The following is a 24,135-nucleotide window of genomic DNA, read 5'->3' on the forward strand; positions in this document are numbered from 1 at the left end:
CAACACTCTTCCCTTGACCATAAGTCTCTTCCCTTGACCAACACTCTTCCCTTGACCATAAGTCTCTTCCCTTGACCACAAGTCTCTTCCCTTGACCACAAGTCTCTTCCCTTGACCAAGTCTCTTCCCTTGACCACAAGTCTCTTCCCTTGACCAAGTCTCTTCCCTTGACCACAAGTCTCTTCCCTTGACCACAAGTCCCTTCCCTTGACCAACACTCTTCCCTTGACCAAGTCTCTTCCCTTGACCATAAGTCTCTTCCCTTGACCAACACTCTTCCCTTGACCAACACTCTTCCCTTGACCAAGTCTCTTCCCTTGACCATAAGTCTCTACCCTTGACCAAGACCATCATCTTTATGTAAGCCTAGCTGTTATATCTCCTCCGAGATGAGACAAAAGTATTTATTTTATAAAACATTAAAATCTCTTGAGAATTCTTTCCAAATGTCAGAGGGGGGAAAAGAGGCATTGTATACTTTTGTTTAAATATTTATTCCAAAAGAGAAAAACAGAGGTAGTTGTTTCATTTCTGTCTGCCATTTCAATTAAGACACTCACGTCTTTGTTCTATGAAAGACACCAAGGTTGTTGGGGGCTGATATTTATATAATAGTGTGTAGGTTCTATTATATATAAATAATAAACAATATTTGTGTGTGGTTAGGTGGCTGCCTGTATGTCGTATAAACAATATTTGCTATGTGATACAGTCCGGTTGATTGACCTGGGAGTGGACCACATCGACAGATTATCAGCCGATCTTGATGTGATACCTGAAGTATATATATATCGCCACTCTGATAACGATTACAGACTACTCACAATAACAGTCAGTTAATTTGGAGCGGCTGATGTCACAATACATTATAAAAAGTGAAATTTTATTGAAATAATGGCAACAGCTGGTTTTTAAACAGCACATAAAATTTAAATTACTGGTTAGATGAAATGAAACTCTTTAGAATTATGTTATTCTATTTTAGCGAGACATTGATAGTTTGAGGTCCAGGGCGGTCAGAATGTTTTTCATTACTGACCTGCCCATTACAGATTTGGTGCCATGACCACTCTGATTGTAAGCTTCGTCAGAGTGAAGATTTTGTGAAGAAGGTAATAGTGTAAAAGTAGATTCTTTAGAGACAAAGAACCTGGGCTATGGTTGTCGTCAGGGAAAAGATTTCGTCAAGAAGGTAGTAGTGTTAAATTAGTAAGTACAAAGTCACCTTACTAGCTCCAACTAATGTGAATTTACCTTTAGCCTAGTGGTAGGGTGTCCTGGAGACTCGGAGGTTGCTTGTTCGACCCCCATCGCTAGATGTCATTTTTCATTACTCTTTCCTATAACATTGTGTTGCTCTCTGTTGTGACTGCATGGTATTGTTAGACATGGTTTGTTGAATAAGGTTGATGGTAGCTTTTCAGTCGTCTGAGACAAAGTCTGACACTTTGCTGTAGTTTATAAAGGGAAATAACATTTTTGACTCATTTGTTTGATTTCTATTGGAATTCGCTTTAACTTATTTGTCAACATTATCAGTATGGGATGACAGCCTGGTGGTATGCACGTGTTGGCCCTGACTGCCCCCTGGTCTGATGGGCAGGGCCAAAAAGGGTCAACTTCACTTAAATATTTCAAAACTCAGGTGACTCAGGTGACCGTTAGGACCCATGGGCCTCTTGTTCAGTCATGATCTTGGATGTTGTTTTCCGTTGGACACTAGGTATTGTTAGACATGGTTTGTTGTATATCGTGGATGGTAGTTTTGAGTCAATATGTTGGATATTTCTGTGCTGTTTTCTCACTTGTACACAAGGTGTCATTAGACGTGGTAAATTGCTGTGTACTGTGGGTGGTAGTGTTTTGATCGTGTGCCGTTTATTATAAAGCCATCGGTTACTAGAGCAAGTTTGAGTAAAGAAGTCTAAGATCCCAAACCATGTGACAGTTTTATGTGTACTTTCATTAACCTTAACACTGTACGCAGACTGTAAGCCTACTGTAAACCATCACACAATCTCGGATACTGTAAACGGTCGTCACAATCTTCTGTACTGTAAACGGTCGTCACAATCTCTGATACTGTAAACGGTCGTCACAATCTCCTGTACTGTAAACTGTCACAATCTTCGATACACCTCAGTAGCTGTTAATTATAGGTTGACAAGTGCACAATGATTTTGTACACCAAACTAATACATTACAGTTGGGTTGTGGGTTTTAGGGCTTTCGTGGACATGATTATTTAAAATCTAGGAAATAGCATTGATAATATTTCTTATGTAGTCTAAAGCTGAAAATTGAGTGGTCGGGTGGTAACACACTTGCCTTAAATGCAACCAGAGTTCAATTCCCCATTTGGACGTGAAAAGTTATAGGGGTCACGTGCACCTGCCCGACCACATGAGTTCTGGTTTCCTCAGTGTGGTAAGACCCCTTAAGATCCCTGGTACGCTTCCATCTGAGCAAATATAAGATTGAATAACTTTTTTTCACAATTGTTGTAAAATTGATAAAGTTTAAATTTTAAAGCTAGAAAGTAAAGATAATAAATTTTGGCTTTTAAACTATTATCAAAGATATAACAGGATTATAATATTGCTGCTAAAGAGGTACAAAGATACTTCTTAACAAAATGGTCTAAGGTTTATATATTGTTTCTCTGTTTTACTGTCTGCATGCCCTCAAGTTGAGAAGGTTATCAGAGATATGGTACTGTCAGGAATCATTGATATAGATACTGTACTGAGGTCTTGTATCAAGGTTGTTCTTTTTGGGTTAAGACATTATTGGTGTGTAGTTGAATTGGAATTTGTTTTCTCTTCCATATTTAATGACTTCTCTTTAACTGATTAAATACAATTTTTTTAAAAGCTCATTTTGGATCTGAGAGGTTTATACATTTATATTTATTTTTATCGAAGTCGGAATCAGCTGTACAATTTTCACAACCCTTCTCCGGGTTTTTTCAGGATCATAACTCTAAATTTAGCCCATGATAATTTTAGTTAAGTATCTGAACTGTAAATCCTCATAGATACTGTGATTGGAGGGGTCATACAATGTTCACAGACATTTTCCAGTTTTTTTTCAGGATCGTAACCCATAGTCCATAGTTCAGTACTTATGTTGTGAATCTAAATCACGGATCGTCCGATGTATCTTACTTATATCTCAGACAATAGATTCTATGTTTGTATATAGACTAGGATTTGTATTCAAGTTTTGTTGATGTTTACTCTCTGGTAGAACCAGGTGTTAAATCTTACGAAAACATAAGTATTGTCCCGCCAGACGTTTCTATTGGCCAATTGAAATCTGTTTTCCTCAGTAATTGTCAGATCTATTGAAAACCGTGTTTGTAATCCCTTTAAATGTGGGATAATGCTTTCTGAAACGTGTTTAAGAATAGGTACACTCACCTAGGCCTAGATATAAAATAAATATTTGCTTGGTCACTGAGGCATATTGACCAGGCTGGACCTTAGTGTCCAGTTAGCAATTATCTGGGCGTAATGCTACAGTGGTTTGTGAGCATAATCAAGAAGGTGCGTAATACTGAAAATGAAAAGTATTCAGTCAACTGTCTGCATGTTATTTATGTATTTGTTTGTTTATTTAGTTATTTATAAAACATTCTTTATAATGGTTTATAAACTTGTATCAAAAAAGTTTATAAAAACTATGAAGAATGTTTTACATGTGAAGCTTCGATTCATGTTGGAACTTTTTGGAAAAAGAAGATATGTTTGTTAGGAAAGTAGCATACAGCCTTAAGCAAATATTGTTCCATACAGTTCTACCCCATTAGAAATGTTTGTTAAAAATATTTGTTAGAAAAGTAGCATACAGCCTTAATCAGATCTGTTTCCCTACAGTTCTACCCCGTTAGAAATGGACTGCCTCCATTTTCTTCTCACCTGGAATTAAACCTAGGATGACCTGTCACAGGTATACACAATAACTGACCATGATTCTCATTTCCTAGGCCGAGAGGATGACATAAGCTTGTAGCAGTCCAGTGTGATATTGACCAGTATGTGGTCTTTTCTTTGACAATGTTTGTCCAATGTTAGACTGTTCTCCATAAAATCGTTTTATTGACCATTATGTAGATATAGCTGTTTCAGCTGTGACCATAGTGTGAAACTGACTGTCCAGTCTAAATTTTTGGTGACCAGTATAAATCTATAGTTGTTTGAAGATGTCTTGCTGTGCTTTCCGAACACTTCCACTCCCCATAATAGTGTTTTAGACTGATTTTGTGAGCCTCATAAGGTTTTGCCACAAGTCCACGATGGAAATTTTTGTCACTTTACGTCAAGACTTTACCAATGTGTGTTTACTGTATGAGAGTCTTTTGTAACCTAAAGCTCTATTCCTTACAGGCCTATGATAAGCTCTGCAAGACTTCCTGCAGGTGTAGCTGTCTAATTTGATCACCAGTCAGACTTTATCAATGTGTTATTTACTTCATATACGACTGTTTTGCGTACATAAGCTCTAGATATGGTTTTGCCACAAGCCCAGGATGAGCTGTGTGATACTTCCAGCCAGTGTAGCTGTCTATTTGTACCACTTGTCAGACTTGACTACTTGTAGACTATAGGCTCTATATTATTGCCACAAGCCCATGTGAGCTGTGTGAGACTTCCTGTTTTGTAGCTGTCTATTTTTACCACTAGTCAGACTTGACCAATGTAATACTGGACATTGTCTACACCTATTGTAGATTGACAGGGTGAAAAGAGATAAAGATCTTGGGACAATTAGTTTGACCACTGTCCAGTGCCTCGGGACACTATCCCTATACACCTGGATTAGCAGCTTGACCATCTAGTCTTTTGTGTGGCCAGATTAATGGGAAGATTTACCTGACAGTCGGCAGATATCTACAGAAAGTCGTTACAGGTAAACAACAACAGCTCGTAATCCCTAAATTGTCAGGTATCTATCTAAGACAGACAATTCTTATTCATTTTAACTCGTAACTAGTCATCCATGACCCTTAAGAAAATGAGAAATTGAAATTTGAAGATGCTCAATTAATTTAATGTTTTATTAGCAAGAACTTTTATACGTCTTTTGATTGGATGTTTCATGATAATGTATAGACGATGCCTTTGACCCCTATATGACGATCCACAACCATGGAGCCTTACTCACGTTCAATGAACCGTGAAAGGGGACGATTGAGAGGTCTTAATCAATCTGTCAGAATTTGTCACCAGCAGTCATCAATGGTTGACCCGTTAGTTTTATTACGAGTCATTGGACGAGTATAAGCCTCTAGCACGTGTTATAGGACAGACAAAAAAAAGGTGTCGGGGCAGATCATCACTAGAGAGACTTGACAAAAGTAGCATGACGATAGACAAAGAAGGTGTTCAGGTGAATGATCTATGATTTGTGTGAAAAGATTTTACAAAAAAAAAAAAAAAAAAAATCTTAAAAGATAGATCTAAAAGTTTCTGACGTGACGTGTTTTGTTTGGAAGCGTTTTACTGAAAGACAAACTGGATTAAACGAAGTGTTGATGTGGATGGATTATCTCTGTTCTGGCTGAAAGGATTTTATCAAAAACTCTAAAGGATATAGACTGAAAAGTGTTGAGGTGAGTTATTTGAATTCTGGTTGAAAGGATATTATTAAGGGGGAAAAAATGAGAAAAAGACTGCACCAAAAAGGTGTGAGACGAAGAATCTGTCTGGAGAGAATTTAGACCCTGAAAAAAACAAACGATAGGCCAAGAAATTTGTCATTGGTGAATTATTTTGTGTTTTCCATATGAGAGGGCTGGTTTTGCCATAATTATAAGTAAAGAATATTATAGAGGTGTTAGGTATGGAGCAATATACTTCCTGTTCTGAATGTGAGTATCCTGACATTCTCTGTACAAAGGAATACAGAGAATAATTCTTTACTGAAGTATGACTTCCTGTCTCCAACAGACAAAATTTTGATATTTTTAAGAAGATTGAGATAATACACCAAAAAATAGAAATTGTATCAGATATATTGTAGTAAAGAGGATTGGATTGACACAATTAAAAGTGATAAGGTGACTTTCTTTTCAAATAGACAGAATTATGATATTCTTTAAGGAGATCGAGAAAATACACCAAAATTGATGCTGTATTTAAGTGCATTGTATTAGAGAGTATATTCCATTGCATTGACACAAACGATCAATATTTCCACCAAATTTTGAGTCACAATTATATTGTAGGAAAAGTTTAAAAAAAAGAAGAAAAGAAGTTTAATTTTCAGCAATATGATAGATATGGGTTAAAATGGCAAACATTTTGTAAATATTTTTTAGATATGAAATATGATCTGTCTCCTGAATTTATGCACCATATGTAAAATATCAAATTTTTCATGTATTTGTGTAGACTGGAATTTAATTAACACATTATGACGAGATAAGGAGACATGTCTTCTGTCTGTGGGACTGGTGTAGATTTTAGTATTGTATGTGATAATCATATTTGTGTTTTTCAATTGAATATTTTCATGCCAATTGCTTAAATTACACTGCAGGTATATAAGGGTAGCTCTGATATTCAGCCATATGGACAAGGGCAACTTTTGTGCAGAGCACGAATTATAGGTAGTTGTGTCCTATCTCATTACAAAGAAATGGTAATTGAAAAATTGCTTTGTCCCTCTAACATTTTTAAAAAGTTTAACATTGAAATATTCTTGTTCTTGTGTGTCGAGTCAAATTTTGTCAAGAATTTAACAAGCAGATTTCATGATGGAATCAATTATTGTTATTTTTATATTTGTCGGTCTTCTATACTGACTATTTAAGTGGAAGGATAATTGACGTATTTCGTAAAGATCATGTAATTTTAAAAATCATAATTGATTTACTTCCTTAATGAAATATAGACCTGACATGTCATATATATCTTCCGTTTTTAATCATAATGAAAACAAATTATTAACCTGGTACAAAATAAACATTAATTTATTATCAATGTCCTCAGATAAATATCTATATATGGGTCACCTTGAACAGGAAGTAAGGTCAGGTTTTCTTGTCTGACCCCTGGGTGGTTTATGAATATACTGTCAAAAGTCACATGGTTCTATTTACAATCCATCATATTTCCCCTAGGGAGCCTCTTTATATTATGTGTTTAACACCCCCCTAAAGCTCCCCCTGTATACTTTTGTAAATTTATATACTTTCTTTTTTAAATTCATTAGATTATCAGTTTATTGCTGAACTATTCCTAAAGTGTACATCTCAAAATGACTATTTTTTTTATCCATTATGAAATTACCCCATGGCAGGCCCCAGATCTTTATGATTTGTGAGAATTGCCCCATGGAAGGCCCCATGAGTAGATATTATGAGTAATTAGTACACCTGGACAGGTGATGGATTGACCTGACACCTGTCTACAACACGAGCACACATATTTCTACTGTACATCAGGATTTTTTCCTACATTTTTTTTACGAATCACCACAAATTGTCGATGACTTAAGCGTGACCGATACATCTTCACTGTCCATATCCACCCGACACCATTGACCTTGAGTTTACATGTTTTAAAATGTTCTAATATTTCTCTTCAATCCAGAGGTCAAATTAAGGCCATTGGAAGTGATGGAAACTATAAGAAATTAAATTAATATATATATGTTCTCAAAGCATGCACTAAGAACACAGATAATGAATTTGCAATAATAGATGTTCACATAAATAACAATAAGATTAAATAGTAATTTATTTAAAGCTTAATTAGCTCACAAATAAGCCCTCCCCAAACTTAGAAACTTTTACCCTAGAGAAGTGGGCTTATTTGAGGTTAAATATGGTATTTATGTGTTTTGCCATATACACCAACCAGTACTCGTTCTTTGATATAACTTCCAGAATCATTTAACAGTTTGTATAACACACAGTCTCATAAAAAAAAAAGATTTTAATCAATATCATAACAATGCATCATTTTATCTATCCATGAATTAAAAAACACCTGACTTAGCAGAATATCTTTTTATATAATTACTGGCTTCCCTGAGACAGGTCCAATTTAGATTTCAATTAAAACGAAAAGTTAGATAGATTTAATTACAAATATCTTATTACCTAATATAGATGTCTTATTAAGAAATTTAATTGACTTCATTTCTGATTAAAGGAAATTTAAACAAAATCTCGACAAATCTTCCCGATCTCAATAATTAAAAAATACTAGTTAGTATCACATTTCTTGTAATCTTAATTAAGGAAGATTTTAAATCTTTCTTTATGACTTATAAGACTATCGCAGAATAAGAATAAATTGCCTGAGCTGTTTATTCTAGAAACGGCCTTGATACTTCAAGTATCTATAAGTCTTTCTTGCAACTGTTGATAATTTTACGCTGATATCTAACGACATATAATTGCTTACAGGTCATGATCCATTTTAAAGTCATTAATGTTTATAGAAAGTATATTGTCTGGAACTCTTGTCAAGGAAATAATCAAATCTGCGTTTGAAACAAACTTTCTGTGTGTGAATTTCGATCTGTAGTAGTGTCACTGGTACAGACTTCTGTAGAGCTTATCTCATTGGACGAGCCTAACTGTTATCTTTTATCTCATTGGATGATGTCATTATTAGCATTAGGACTCCTGTTGCGTACCTGGTTGAGAAATGTCATGGCTGTCCATCGATTGATGTAGACATACAGGTGTTATATAGCGTGACTATATGTGATGTTTACACATGTAAGTACTGACACACACTCCCAGAAAACATGTCATGTGTGTATTTGGTAATTCGTATTTTATTGATTCTAATAACATCGATTACACATTATAAACATGCCTGTTTTTTCATTGATTTTGTAATTTTCATTGATTTTGAGATTCTGATATTTGAGTCCTGTAGTTGTCCTTTTCCTGTCCGACTTGTCAATTTTAAGTGCACTATATCTCTTAGAATTGGGATATCAAAATTTTGGATGTAGTGTTCTGGACTAACCTGAAAAATATTCCTACAAAAACTGCTTAGTTCATATACTAATTCATAACTTTAGTATTGGTTTAAAAGATCTTTTAACTTTTAAACATAAAATCGTTTAAGTCCTGAGCAATCGTTTTGATTACAATATCTTTCCACCTGATATTTTATGCCGATTTAACAAATGCTCATTGTGTCCTAATACGCAACACCAAGTGGGCGGGCTCACCTGAGATAAGGCCCTAATCTATTGTGGTTCCTATCATCTGTTACTATGGTAACTGTGATCTCCAACATCTGTATACCTCATTATGATCGAGATATTAATACTCATAGATATAAATAGGTATTTATAGATACAGTCAGCGTTACCTGACTTTATTACCTGTGCGCAGGTGAATGTTTACCTGTATATAGATAAATAATGCTGTCCTAGGGTAGATAATGTTACGATTGATGTTCCCCAATTAGATAAATAATGTGTATTTTGATTCTGAGAAAAATTGTCACTCTATATACCGTATTTATGTGCAGATAAACTCCTGTCCACAAATAAGCTCATATTTATTTGAAAATAAACTCCTGTCCACAAATAAGCTCGCTAGCTTCTTCATTTTTTCAGAATAATTGATTTTAGAATAGTTAGATAAATGGGGTTCAAATTTCCAAGATAACTTTTACTTAGGGGGGGGGGGGGGGGGGTTGGTGGAGGGGAAGGGTTTATTTGAGGATAAGTATGGTATATAAACAAGGAATATTACTTGTCATTGCACCGTCCAGCAGTTTGATAGGAATTATTTCCTTGATAAAAATGTCATGTATTTCGTCTATCAGGTATAGATCTCATCACAATCCTGAGATCTGAGTTATACATGTACATAATTCATCAGAACATAATGAGATTGTAGACTTGATAGCTGTTGATAAATGGATTGTTGATTCAAAATTAATTTTTTTGTGTATAATTCTTAGATTTGTGTTTTATTCAAAATTAATTCACTTCTGTTATCTTAAAAGAATTATGAGATATTGAGATGGATCTGTAGGTCATTATGTTTTAAGTTAGATCTGGTGATTCTCACTAACATCACAATAATTTATAAACTCCAGGAACTGTATACTTGTAAAACAAAATAGATATACTGACTATGAATACAGATTAAAAATTCATCAGCTGGAATGTCATAAGGCCATGATAACAGAGGTAAAACCCATTGAATAAATAAATAAAACAGTTGAAAGCAGGTTAGTGATTAAATAATTACAAGATGTAAATTAGAAATAAATTTCTTATCGGCACTTTTCCCAGTACCCTATCACCAACAACACAATCTATACCCACAGGGACGAGTTTTAATCAGGCTGAAAATTAATTGATGTGAAATATTCATGTAATGATACAGAGAACAAAAGAGTATATTGATCCATTCACGCAGTTGAATATACAGTTTCACAGCTGTCGATGTTCTTTATTACACGAACATTATTGATCTTGTATATCAACGATATAGGAATATCAAGTCAGAAAATTTGATAATGGTGTCAACATTCATCATATTATCTTACTTACACAATAAAATGGAATAAATTAATGATATATTTATCCAAGTCTAATACTCTACATCAGTAAGGCCCCGAATCAGTATACCGTACCAGGAATGTAATGATATAGGAGTCGGACTTGGCTGAACACCTGGGTGGCCAGCGAAGCTCAGGTGGTTAGAGCACCGTCTAGAGTTCCGCGGTCCTGGGTTTGAGTCCCTGTCTGGTTATTTCAATATTTTGTCCTCTCCTATTACATAAGGGTGTCCACATATTTCAAGTGGTTAAGTGTCTGTCTACAGTTCAAATGGTTGAAGTGTCTGTCTACAGTTCAGAGGTCCTGGGTTCGAGTACCCATAAGGTCATTGTATTTCCCTTCCCCTGTTACATATAGCGCCCAACTAAATACCCTCAGAAGGTGGTGTGGGGTCTCCTGTGTCTCGGTCAAATGGTTTCTTGACGGAGTGGGGAATGTAGTAGAACTGGACTGGGCTGAACGCTGATGGACAGGTTAGGTTTTGGTTTGGTTTGTTTTTGTTTAACGTCCTATTAACAGCCAGGGTCATTTAAGGACGTGCCAGGTTTTGTAGGTGGAGGAAAGCCAGAGTACCTGGAGAAAAACTACCGGCCTACGGTCAGTACCTGGCAACTGCCCCACGTAGGTTTCGAACTCGCAACCCAGAGGTGGAGGGCTAGTGATAAAGTGTCGGACACCTTAACCACTCGGCCACTGCGGCCCCTATTGAAGGACAGGTAGCCGAAATGGTTACAGATCCTGGAGTCAAGTCCCAAACTGATCATTGCATTTTCCTATATTAAATAACGATCCTCTCTGTCCTGTCTGCCTCCAAGTTGTTACTTAAACAGTCTCTCTGAAATTTTATTCATGGACTCCGTCTGATATCATTTCTAAATGATAATTCAAACTGTCTGTCTGAGATTTCTGTATTAAAAGGCGATAAGGTTCTAAAATAGTTCGGTTCAGGCATTTAAAAATAAAATAATGAATTTCGATTTTTGTCATTAAGTCTGACTCAATATCTAATTGAAATCAATAATTCTCTCGCCAATATCTGGTTGGTAGCTTTTATTGTATGAATATAAAATTAGCGCAAGTCAAACAGAAAAATCAGGAATGTGGTCCGACTGTATTTAAATTTATCAATTGGGTATTCTACAAGGTTGTTTCAACCTGCAGTTAATGAGCTTGTAATTACCGCAGGTAAATTAAGTCCTACCTGTGAGGTGAATGAAGGACACACACATTGATTACAATTTACCTTGTAATGATCCAGGTGGGCGGGGATGGCTGATGTAAATATCCTTGAGATTTGAACTGAAAAATTACGTTAAACTACGAAGAAGTTTTTAAGTAAGATTTTAATTGAATGTTTGTTTTTTGAAGCCATTTTAAATTTAAACTACGAAGAAGTTTTTAAGTAAGATTTTAATTGAATGTTTGTTTTTTGAAGCCATTTTAAGTTTAAAACTGTTTGCATCTTAAAAGACTTCCATAATTATGTTTTGAAGGATGCTTGTTTGTCTTGAAGGACTGCCACATATCTTTAAGCCAGCATGACTTTTATAGCATGAAGGACTTTCAACTGTAATTGAAGGACTTTTATGCATTTGATGGACTGGTACATATTTTGGAACCAGGACTTTTTTATGTCCTGAAGGAATTTTTCAAGTTCAGAAGCAGATTTTAACCTGTCTTTGAGAACATTTATGAGTATTGAAGCTGTTTTGCATATCTTGAAGGACTATTACATGTCTAAGTATTTGCAGTTTGATGTCTGTAACTAAACTATTTGTTCATATAGTTGGGTTCAATAGAGAAAATATGGAGAAGAGGGTACAACTCAAAAGTTTTCCCTTAGAAACAGTAATAATTTTCTTCTTATTTAAACATGATAGTGATCAGAATTATTTTTAAGACAACTGGTATTACTGAAGTTTTAAAGTATGAGTTCACTAAACTGAATGTAATACCTAGACGTATACCTACATGTTCTTTTTATAAATAAAGAAAACGTTTACAACAGAGATAAAATCTCATACCTGAAAAATCATTGGAGTATAAAATAATAAATAAACTTCCTATGTACCTGTATGTGTTTTTACTATAGATTCCTCATGGCACTTTGATCTTGAACAAGCCAAGATTTCAAGTGGGGTGAAATTCTCGGCTAATTTGTAGATCTCAATGATTAAAGTCTCTATTTATTCAAAATTTTCTACCTGGAAAATTTTTTTTATTAATCTGAAAGTAGAAAATGTGACAGACAAAACAAACTTTAGTATATTAACATTGCAGGTGTAGTCGTTTGGAGAAATAATCGAATGTTGAAAAGGTGATAAAATTATTAGGTTGACCGAATGAAGTAATATTTTTATTTTTATTCTTACAGTTGAAGGACTAGAAAACACTGAGAACTGTTGGAATTCCTTTGAGGAAATAGTGTGGATTTTATAATTACGACAGAGGAAAGTGTACCCAAAGATTCCATTGTCACTGGATTAAAAACCTGAAATAAATCAAGAATATCGTGATAACTGGACCTTTCCTGTGGAATTATGTGATTCACTCGTGGATGGCCATTGTGAATTTAAATGTGAAATTTTCTGATGAGTTTGGATTATACAAGCTGTCCACATCACGTAGATAGAGTGGATTGAGTTCAGTGGATCGACTGTGTTACATGAAGCCTCTTATTTCTCCGCAGTATTTGTGACAGTCGAGGAGATGTCATGTGGATTTTACATCTTACTTACGCTAAGTCTTAGTCTCGTAATAGTCCCAGGTAAGTCTACATCTTACTTAGATTAAGTCTTAGTCTTGTAATAGTCCCAGGTGAGTCTTCATCTTACTTACGCTAAGTCTTAGTCTCGTTATAGTCCCAGGTAAGTCTACATCTTACTTACACTAAGTCTTAGTCTGGTAATAGTCCCAGGTAAGTCTACATCTTACTTACACTAAGTCTTAGTCTCCTAATAGTCCCAGGTAATCTTCATCTTACTTACGCTAAGTCTTAGTCTTGTAATAGTCCCAGGTAAGTCTATATCTTACTTACTTACGCTAAGTCTTAGCCTCGTAATAGTCCCAGGTAAGTCTATATCTTACTTACGCTAAGTCTTAGTTTCGTAATAGTCCCAGGTAAGTCTACATCTTACTTAGACTAAGTCTTTGTCTCCTGAGGACCCTGACTGGATATGAATTATTAGAAATGATAGATTAATAGTTATGTGAGGGTCATGACTGGATAAGAATTAGAAACAAAAGAAGTTGTGTAAGGCAGATTAATAGTTATGTGAGGGTCATGACTGGATAAGAATTAGAAACAAAAGGAGTTGTGTAAGGCAGATTAATAGTTATGTGAGGGTCATGACTGGATAAGAATTAGAAACAAAAGAAGTTGTGTAAGGCAGATTAATAGTTATGTGAGGGTCATGACTGGATAAGAATTAGAAACAAAAGAAGTTGTGTAAGGCAGATTAATAGTTATGTGGGGGTCATGACTGGATAAGAATTAGAAACAAAAGAAGTTGTGTAAGGCAGATTAATAGTTATGTGAGGGTCATGACTGGATAAGAATTAGAAACAAAAGTAGTTGTGTAAGGCAGATTAATAGTTATGTGAGGGTCATGACTAGATATGAATCAGAAACAAAAGAATTTTGAGGGTGGGGGTGTCTTGGTTGGATATGAATTAGTAACAATTGAAGTTTAATAAAATTTCTGACTGAATATGAAATTAGAAAAAGAAAATGTTCTGTGACATTCTGCCAAGACTGGATAGGAATTAGGGTCCTGACTGGATAAAAGTTCACTAAGATAGTCGTTGGAAGAGAGAGGACAGAGAAAGGGTCCCTGACTAACACCTGACGAGTTTCTATAATGATAAAGCCGACTGATAGGTTATCAGGAGTTTGACAGAGTTAGATAGATATGTGTCTCTATGTTTGTCCGGTAGAGGTTGGACATCCACAGATAGAGAGTTCCAAGTCCTATTAACTTGTGATACCGTCTGTATGATAATTAGGTTGTAATTGATTTGACCATCCTTTCACATACTGATGATCTCCATATTTTGGGGGGAAATAAGAGTCTGTTTTTTATCCAAATTTTGACATAAATTACCAGCAATATTGCAAATCTAACTACTATGAAATGTTAATCCGAACACCTTCGTTCCCAGTCCAAACCGTCCGGATTACGAGTTTTCCGGACTGCCGAATTTCGTGTACCTCAAAAAAATTGTCATGTAAGAGTTATCTCCCTTGATTATATACAATCCGGGACGTTTCATAAACTTGTCAGACTTTTTAACAATAACTATACTTATGTTTCTGATATGATTCTTGTTTTGTTTTGTTGAAGTAAAAAATAAACTATGTTTTTAAAAGAACATGTAAAGTGAAAATCGTTTTATTTATAGCGGGCATATGTGACCTATAAACAACACACATGTGTCACGTCCCGGAGGTTCACAATCAAGTAGAAATTACAAACGTTAAATACCTTAAATAAAATACCCGGATTTTACAACTTACCGTCAGTCCATGTTTTTTTGATGATTTTTACGTACCAGAAACCCCAAGCTATCTATTTAAAAGTACGCGACACCAGCGAGAACTACACAAGATGTCCGATAATTATTAAACCCGTATTCACTTAACAATGTGACGCTTAGTTAAGTATCAGACGACTATTGACTAATTTGTGTGTAATCAACCTAGTTCTTGTGATCACTGCTTAATACGTAAATCATTCAATGAGTCGTCGTTTCACGTAACGGTGTTACAAAGCCGATATTCGTGTTTACCCAATAAAAATGTTAATGATGTTAATTACCGATCATAAATTTATTACATGTATTTGAGATTGATTAATTATCGTATCACGTACTGTATGTTTGTGCATAAATTCTGTAACATTTAGGTCGTAGAGAAAAAACAATGTACCGTTATAAAAACAAAAGCTACACATTGTAACACAGGTAAACACCCGGGGCTATGACCTGGCAGCGGTCTCTATGACTACGCACAGTGTCAAGCGATAGTCTGTACAGCTGTCGACACGGGTGACTTGCCCCGACATTTTTTTCTCCTCGTGGTGAAAAAATCGTCCGGATTATTGAGGGAAATTTACTAATGAAAAGTACGTTCCGTTCCCAAAATGGGCTTCCGGAATCGGAATCCGAATTTCCGGACTGGTGAGTACAAATAACGTTACGGAAATCCGTTCCCGTGCATTTCCGTCCGGACTGTGAGTTTTCCGGACTATCGGCTTCCGGATTATCGCGGGTCCACTGTACTATGAAATGTTAATCTTGACTGGATATTCATAGTGGAGTGTTTGGACACTGTATAGAACACCTAAGTAACTTAAAAGATTACATAAGAGGAGAATTCTCCAGCATGTCCCCATACTATCTATGTTGGTGTTGGTGGCCGAGTGCTAATATCCTGTTACCAAGTGTATAGGACCTAATATAGACTCTTTATTATCAGGTAGACAGTATTTATCTGATCTGGGAAGAGTCACATCGGAAATTGTGGGAAGGAGTAATAGGGAAGATTACTTATGGTTGTTGATACCAATATGGCTTGTAGAAGTACAGACTATTTCAAATAGATTTGACATGAATTAAATGAAATCTAAAAAAAAAAAAATGAAAGAAAAAAAATCAGTTTTAGCTGAAAATTTGATTTGACGTGAATTGAATGAAATCTTAGAAGAAGAAAAAGATGAAAAACATCAGCTTTAGCTAAAAATTCTAACTGCTATTATTAAAGTGTTTCACTTGCTACTTATGTTAAGGTAACAAACATGCTACTCTCTAGTCTGCCCTTCACTGGACTTTTGATTTGTGTTAGAGTTATCTCAAAATATTGTAAATTTTATATCAATAGCAAAAGTGAAAATAACAAAGACTTTAATCAGCTGTTGCAAGCATTTATGATCTGGTATCAAAGTTTTGATGGGTCTGAAAATTGTTTCACTGTAAACATAGATGTAATCGTTATATAAATCTTCATGCTGAAGCATTGGGCTTGATAAAGATTAATTTGTGCGCTAAAATTTGAGTGCACTAAAAAATTAAAACATGACATCAGTAATCAACGACTGAGGGGGAAAATATAAAAATATAAGGTATAAAATAAAATTGTAGATATTGATTTTTACTGGGTTGGTTGATAGTAGGTAAATTTGTGATTTAATACAGTGAACTTCATATTTTTTTTATACCTACTCAAAAGATAAAAAGTGAAACAAATTGAATCTTGAATGATATTTTTTTTGACACTACACATCAATATAATCAAGCATCTCATTTTTACAGGTGTAATTTGTACATCATGGAAGACAGAGCCTACGGATGTGTCGGTCCGGGTCCACCAAGAAGCAATTCTGATGTGCGAGGTCAACGATCGTGGATCAAAAGTTGTGGCCTGGAATAAACAAGGAACAATATCTGTTAATTCACAAATTATCAACTCGCAGTATCAAGGACGATATGTTATTGAGGGAGAGTTCAACCTCAAAATCTTCAATGTTACGATAGCGGATGATGGAGAATTTGTGTGTACAGTACAGAACTTTACCAATGGCAATGCGTATCTTAATGTACTGGGTAAGGAACTATTATCTTATGTCCATTTGATGGTGGAGGGGGACAACAAAATCTGTTCTAAGCCTGAGCGATTTCGTAATGCCATAATCTACATATAATTAGATAATTAGAACTATTTTACTAAACATCTGAAAAGGCAAACTGTAGTGCTCATTCTTAGAAAAAACTTAGAAAGACTAACCTGTTTCACTATAGGTTCAGTGAGGTAGCCACCAGCTACTACATGGAGACACTGCTTCAGAATGAACCTGCCTTTTGAGAGGGTGATTAACCAGAAAACAAATATCCTGCCAGAAAAATTTAGGAACAGATAAAGTAAAAATGGATTAAAAAATGCAAAAAGAAATTTTGATGGGATATTTAATTTCCTATTTCTTTACTTAAATTTTAATTGTTTAATTTAATTTATGGGTGATTAATGATGTTTGATTCTATTTCAGTGCCACCTGGAGCTCCAAATTTACAAGTCAATGATACCAGACCAAGTCTAAATGAAGGGGACTATGTTTCTTTAACCTGTTACTCCTCTGGTGCTAATCCTGCCCCATCATTTCGATGGACAAGGAAAATTGATGGGACCAAAGAGGATGTTCCTTCTAGTGCTATTTTGTCTGAGAATGTTCAGGCCAAAGGCCAATCTTCTAGTCAAATTGTGATAGCTCTGAGGCCAAGAGACAATGGAGCCGAATATATGTGTGAAGTTTTCAACAGTTTAAATGCAGCTAATACACTTTCTACTACCCATACATTTTCTGTATTTTGTAAGTATAAACATGTTTATGTACAATCAAGCTTATGGTCAATCATTGAATACATTTTAATATATTATTAAAACAAAACTCATATTCATATTGTTATAATAATAGCCAACAAGTTTATATGAAATGTATATAAAAAAAAATTACTTCATTCAATAGTATCTGTATGCTTTTAGAAATTTGTGGGCCGTTTGTAATTTACTGCTCATTGGAGAGTGTGGTCTAAGGGAGATAATCGACTCTTGGTCTTGAAAGGTGGTGGAAGGGAAATAACTCTTGCAGTTATCAAAGTGTATTAATGCAGTAGGCAAGAAATAGTATTGTTTCTTAAGATTTGAGGTTTTTCTTGTAAAACCAATTTTCATGATGTAATACTTACCATAACTTTATTATGCATTAGTCCACCAGTACCCCATATATTTGTATAAGAAAATACAAGGTAGAAATCCCACACACACACCCCTTGGGAGGCCCCACTAATCCTAGGATGTGCACACATACCCAGGGTACTTCCTCTTCATTATCCCAACATGGAACTGATGAAGCGTAGGATAAAGTGAGTCAAGGGGAGGAATGTAAAAGGGTGGGACTCACTAAAGTTATGGTAAGTATTACATCATGAAAATTGGTTTTACAAGAAAAACCTCAATTTCATTTCAGTAATACATTACCATAACTTTATTATGCGAATTCGTCTTACCGTAGAGGAGACTCCGAATCCCAGCGCCATCAGCCGAACAATAACATCACTCCAGGGCCAACAAAAGGGGAAACCAAAAAGCAAACCCAGATGTTTGAAACTGCCCGTGGATAAACAACGTGGGACATGAAAACGCAAAAAACCTACTGACTAGAGGAAGGGGGAGCTGCAATCTGCTGTGCAACTACCACCGGACCAAGAGAGAATAGGTCATCAGAAACTGATGCCATAGATCTCAAATAAAAGTCAGTGAAAGTGGTCTGGCCACGCCAAAAGGCAGCAGACATAATTTCCTGAAAAGAAGAGCCAGAAAGAAGTGCCCAAGACGAAGCAAGGGCCCGAACTTCATGAGCTCTAACTTGAACACCATCAAGTGTCCCTTCATCTGAAGCTTCGTAAGCTAGACGAATTACTTCGCAAATCCATCTGGAGATAGACTGCGAAGAAATGTTCTTCTGACCCTGCTTAATAGGCAAGAACAAACGAGTTCGAGAGCCCCGCCCCCCCCCCCCCCTGGTTTTATCAAGATAAAACCTCAAGGACCGACAAGGACAAAGCAAAATGTCCCCATTAGCAGAGCTGACTACAGAATTCAAAGAAGGGATCTTGATGGGTTCAGGAGAAAATCCAGGAACCTGATTCTTGGCTAAAAAAACCAGGATCAGTGCACAAAGACACGGCAGAAAAATTCCGAGACCATCGAAGACAGGAAGGAAGACAAGAAAGAGCATGTACTTCACTACGTCTACGACCTGAGGCAAGGGCAACAAGAAAAACAGTCTTAAGAGTGATGAATTTCATGGAAGCACTGCCTAGCGGCTCATAAGGAGCCTTAGTCAAGGAATCCAGGACGAAAGACAGATCCCACTGTGGGGCTAACTGCCTGACTCTGGGCCGGTCAAGGCTAAAGCCTCTGATCATGGCAGACAAAGAGGGAGAAGAGCCCACTTCTGGTCTGCCCAGAACAGAAAAAACACTAGCCAAAGCCGAACGGTAACCAGCAACGGTACCGGGGGCAAGGCTTTTGTCTCTGAACAGAGAAAGCAGAAAATCTGCTATCAACTGAATAGAGGCCTTGACTGGATCAACCTGCCGTCCACCACACCAATCACAGAAGATTCGCCATCTGGACTGGTAGATGGCAGATGAGGAAGATCGAAGAGATCGTGCGATGCGATCCGACACCTCTGAAGAAAAGCCTGCCTGAGAGAGGCCTTCTTTGATAGCCTCCACGCGTGAAGGTGGAGGATCCCTGGGTGTGGATGCATTGACCTTGACCGAGGCTGCCGGAGAAGGTCCCAACTGGGAGGTAACTGTAGAGGTTGATCTACCAGAAGGGACAGCAACTGTGGAAACCAAGGCTGCCTCGGCCATAACGGTGCTATCAGAAGCAGTGAACATGGATGTTCCATGAACTTCTGAAGCACCCTGCCCACCAAATTGAAGGGAGGAAACGCATAGGCGCTCATCCCGTTCCAATCGAGAGAGAGGGCATCTACTGCCCAAGCCATAGGATCCGGAATCGGGGAGACGAAGGTCGGAATTTGAAAGTTTAGGGAGGTAGCAAACAGATCTATGTGAGGTCTGTCCCACACCTGACAGATTGCCCTGAACACAGCAGGCTTCAGTTGCCACTCCGTCAGAACTGGCTGACGACGCCTGGAGAGGGTATCGGCCAAGACATTCAGTCTGCCTGGAAGATGTTTGACTTGGATGGTCAAATTCATCTCCTGACACAAAAGAAGGACTCGGATAGCGAGAGCGCACAGTACATGAGACCTGGTGCCTCCCTGCCTCTCCAGATAGGCCACAACTGTCGAATTGTCCGTCGCAAGACAGATCACCTGAGACTGCAGAACCTGCCGAAGAGACTGCAGTGCCAACAAAACCGCCCTCATCTCCAGCACATTTATGTGCTCCGAAAGCTGATTGCCGGTCCAAACACCTGAACGGGATCGACCGTTCAGATATGCACCCCAGCCCGACATGGACGCATCCGTGTACAGGGTCATGGTAGGGCTTGGCTTGCGCAGAGGTACCCCTTGAAGGACATTGTCCCGAAGTGTCCACCAGGCTGCAAAGTCCTTTACTGACTGGGTTAAGGGCAGCATAGCCTCCCAGTCCCTTGAAGCCGGGACCCAGTTGGAAAGAAGGAACATCTGCAGGGGCCGGATGTGAAGCCGTCCCAGAGGGACCACATCTGCCAGGGAGTTGATGAACCCCAGAAATCTGAGGAACCAACGAACCTGAACCCGAGGCATGTTCATGAAGGAAAGAGCCAAATCTCGAGCCTTCAGAAACTTGTCCTCTGGTGGCAAAACAATACCCTGGACCGTATTGAAACGGTTGCCCAGGAAGACAAAATCCTGGGAAGGAACCACCTCTGACTTCTCTCTGGAAGGAATGAAACCGACCTTGAGGAAGAGTTTCAGAACCGATCGAGTATCCTCCACTAACGAGTCCCGAACCATGTGCAACATGAGGGAATCGTCGAAGTAGATATGGATATCTATGCTTCTGGAGTGAAGGTAACTCACCAGGACTTGCAACAGCTTGGTGAAAACCAGGGGAGCAGTGGTGAGCCCAAAAGGCATGGCCCGGAACTGAAATACCTTGCCCTCGCAAGTGAAACGAAGGTATTTCCGTGCCGACTTCTTGATAGGAATATGGAAGTACGCGTCCTTCAGATCTACTGAAGTTGCCCACATTCCATCCCCAACGGCGGCAATAATGCCCCTGGGGGTCTCCATCTTGAAGTGAGGAGAATCCACGTGCTTGTTGAAAGCACTGAGATCGATAATCGGACGCCAAGCACCCGACTTCTTGCGAACCAGGAACATCCTGGAGTAGAAGCCGGGTGTGCAGTCCGTCGAAGAAATCTCCTCGACCGCACCCTTGAGAAGCATGGTCCTTACTTCCTCCCTCAGGGCAAGAGCCTTTTCTGGATCTCCTGGCGGAGAAAAGAAAATTGGCTCTGCTGACAGAGGGGGTTCCAACAAGAGTGGAATCCCCAAACCCTCTGACACCACCGACAAGGCCCAGCTGTCCTGGGTGATCTCCATCCACTGAGGAAGAAAGGAAGTTAGCCGACCGCCTACCGGTAAATCTGGTAAGGGAACGTCTAACCCCTTCCAAGGATCGGAAACGAGTGCAGCTGGACCCGAACCGAGACTGGAAGCGACAGCTGGAGGGTGGACGGAGGGACAGTCAGGAACCCTGCTTGCCCTTTGAAGGAGGTTTCTTGCCACCCTTACCCTTCTTGCCCTTGGCCTTGAAGAGAGGCTTAGACTTAGTCCCAGAGGCACGACGCTTAGGATTAGGTCTAGCCTTCTTCACAGCAGACCCAGCACCCTGCGAGGAACTAGGAGTCTGACTTGGCTTGGCAAAAAGAACGCCTGAAGCCACAGAATCCTCCTTCAGATCCTTCTGAACGGAAGGCAAAGTGCCCCCAAACAAAGAAGAACCTGTGAAGGGGGCCGTCAAGAGGCGAGAGCGGTAAGGTTCGCTCACTTCAATGCCCTTCAGGACAGAGAAGCGTCGGGCGAGAACTACATTACAGAGGAGGGAGCACTGCAGAGCAGCTACCGTCCTCAATGCAGCATTCAGGGCAGATGTAAGTCTGTCCTGCATGTCCTGTCTTTCCTCCTCGGATAAACGATCCTCAGGCAGATCGGATATCCTATAGAGGGAAACCGTGAAAAAGTCCACATAAGACAGGACATGGAGAGAAAGTCTTAGCATTCTCTCCACCTTGTGGTGTTCCTGAGGCTGGAAGACCACCTGGTCGACTTGCTTCCCTGGCCAAGAAGCAAAGTCCCTCGATTCCAGCTTGGCTGGATGAGGGGAAAGCTTCCCATCATGGATAGCATAATCTGACGGTTTAACCTCAGACAAATCTGCCAATCCAATCTGAAGACCGGGAAAACCAGGGAAACGGGTAGAAGAAGAATTCTTCTCAACGACCCTACCCTGGGCAGCGGCCAAAGCAGAGGACACAATAGTGCCCTCGGGCAGGGTCCCGTGGCTCCTAGGAGCCGGCTTAGGAGGAACCACCGAGCTAAGCAAGGTAGTAGCCTCAGGGACCGATGACATAGAAGGAGGTGGGCAATCCTTCTCGCCGAGAATGCAAGCAACGTCAGCACGGAGCTGACGCATGCCGGCAACAAGATGGGAGGCTTCAGCCACAACATCCTCGGCCTGATCTGATTCCCTAGACTCATCATCAGAAGACTGACCATCAGAAGATGGAGCAACCGATTGTGAGTTGTCCAAATCGGAACAACCAGGGGACAGATGCAGAATGTCATGCTCTGCCTGACCCGATCCCTCGCAATCCATGGTCTCCGGAGAGTCCAAAACTTCAGTCTGGACTATTAAAGGAGATAAGGAATTAACCAAAGGGGCTATCTGGAGCCGTGGCTCAGACATAGCCTCTGAATGGGAACGCTTCTGTGAACGTTTACCCACCTTGGCCTTGGGACGTGACACAAAAATAGATTTAGTCCGAGTCACACCCTTTCCTAGAGACTGCATAGCAGCAGGGACCGTCTGAGAAGCGGAAGCACCAGAAGACCGGTGTCGTCTACTGGAACCAGCCTTAAAGGCTCCCGAACTAGAGGATTGTTGTGGAGGGGGAACCAACAAACCACTAAAACGCTGCTGCGAGGGAGGGACCAAACCCCAAGGATTCCACTGAGGAAAAACATATGGGTTGAAACCAAACCCCGGAGGGCAGGCTGGAGGTCCCATGGGTTGGGAGTGACCCCAGGAATGGTCAAATTGACCTGCCTGAGACTGGGGCTGGAACCCCTGCCCAAAGGACAAAGAGGAACCGCCACTCCCTCCAGCTGCAAACCCAAACATGTACGGACCCTGTCCGCAACTGCTAGGATTCTGGAATTCCAAACCACTCGCAGGCTGATTTGGATGGCCCGGGAACGCCTGCGAATCCGCAGAGTTAAACCCAAAGCCTGGGGAGGGCGCCGGGTAGACACCACCCGACTGACCGACTGACCCGTAGCCCGACGAATACGCCGGGTTCCCAATCACCGATACACCTGGAGCAGACACAGTGTGACTAGGACCAGGCAAAGAATAATTGGGGGGGAAAGAAGGCTGAGGACCTGCATGGACATCAGGTTGCCTTGCAACACTGACCAAAGGAGCTAACTGCAAACCCGAGGGATTGCAAGAGAGAACCTCTGGGCCTGGTCGTGCCAAACCAGGGTCCTGACAAGGACCTACCCCGATTCCAGAAGCAACCGGAACACCTGAGCCACCGGAAAAACCAGCGACTGGTGACTGGGACATCACTCTACCCGAAGGCAAGCTCTGAAAAGGCTTACGAGGAGTCCCAGTCAATTCAGCTGAAGGGCGTGCCAACCCCATGCTAGGCTGACCCTCCCAAGAACCAGACTGAGGCTGGGAGGAAGGGGCCACCTGAGACTCACCTACTAAACCTGAAGACACAGGACAGGAGGGGACAGAAATAAGGTCCCTCGAAGGTACCTCCTTGGACGGTTCCGA

At 39.2% G+C, this 24,135-nt stretch overlaps 1 protein-coding gene across 9 annotated transcripts in view; it reads left to right on the forward strand.

Annotated features, from left to right (window-relative positions):
- The window catches only part of LOC117341271 (hemicentin-1-like), a 111,797-nt gene that overhangs the window by 38,667 nt on the left and 48,995 nt on the right, over positions 1 to 24,135 (forward strand). For 8 of the 9 annotated variants that reach the window (XM_033903122.1, XM_033903129.1, XM_033903128.1 and 5 more), the window contains 3 exons: positions 12,926 to 13,318; positions 16,861 to 17,151; positions 17,592 to 17,912. In XM_033903122.1, the coding sequence (XP_033759013.1) occupies positions 13,261 to 13,318; positions 16,861 to 17,151; positions 17,592 to 17,912 (670 nt within the window). In that variant the 5' untranslated portion in view covers positions 12,926 to 13,260. Of the gene's footprint in view, positions 1 to 5,500; positions 5,615 to 12,925; positions 13,319 to 16,860; positions 17,152 to 17,591; positions 17,913 to 24,135 lie in introns of those variants that run through there. The other variant, XM_033903123.1, reaches the window with a different exon arrangement.

The sequence above is a fragment of the Pecten maximus genome, chromosome 13 (assembly GCF_902652985.1).
Source record: "Pecten maximus chromosome 13, xPecMax1.1, whole genome shotgun sequence".
Classification (NCBI taxonomy): domain Eukaryota; kingdom Metazoa; phylum Mollusca; class Bivalvia; order Pectinida; family Pectinidae; genus Pecten; species Pecten maximus.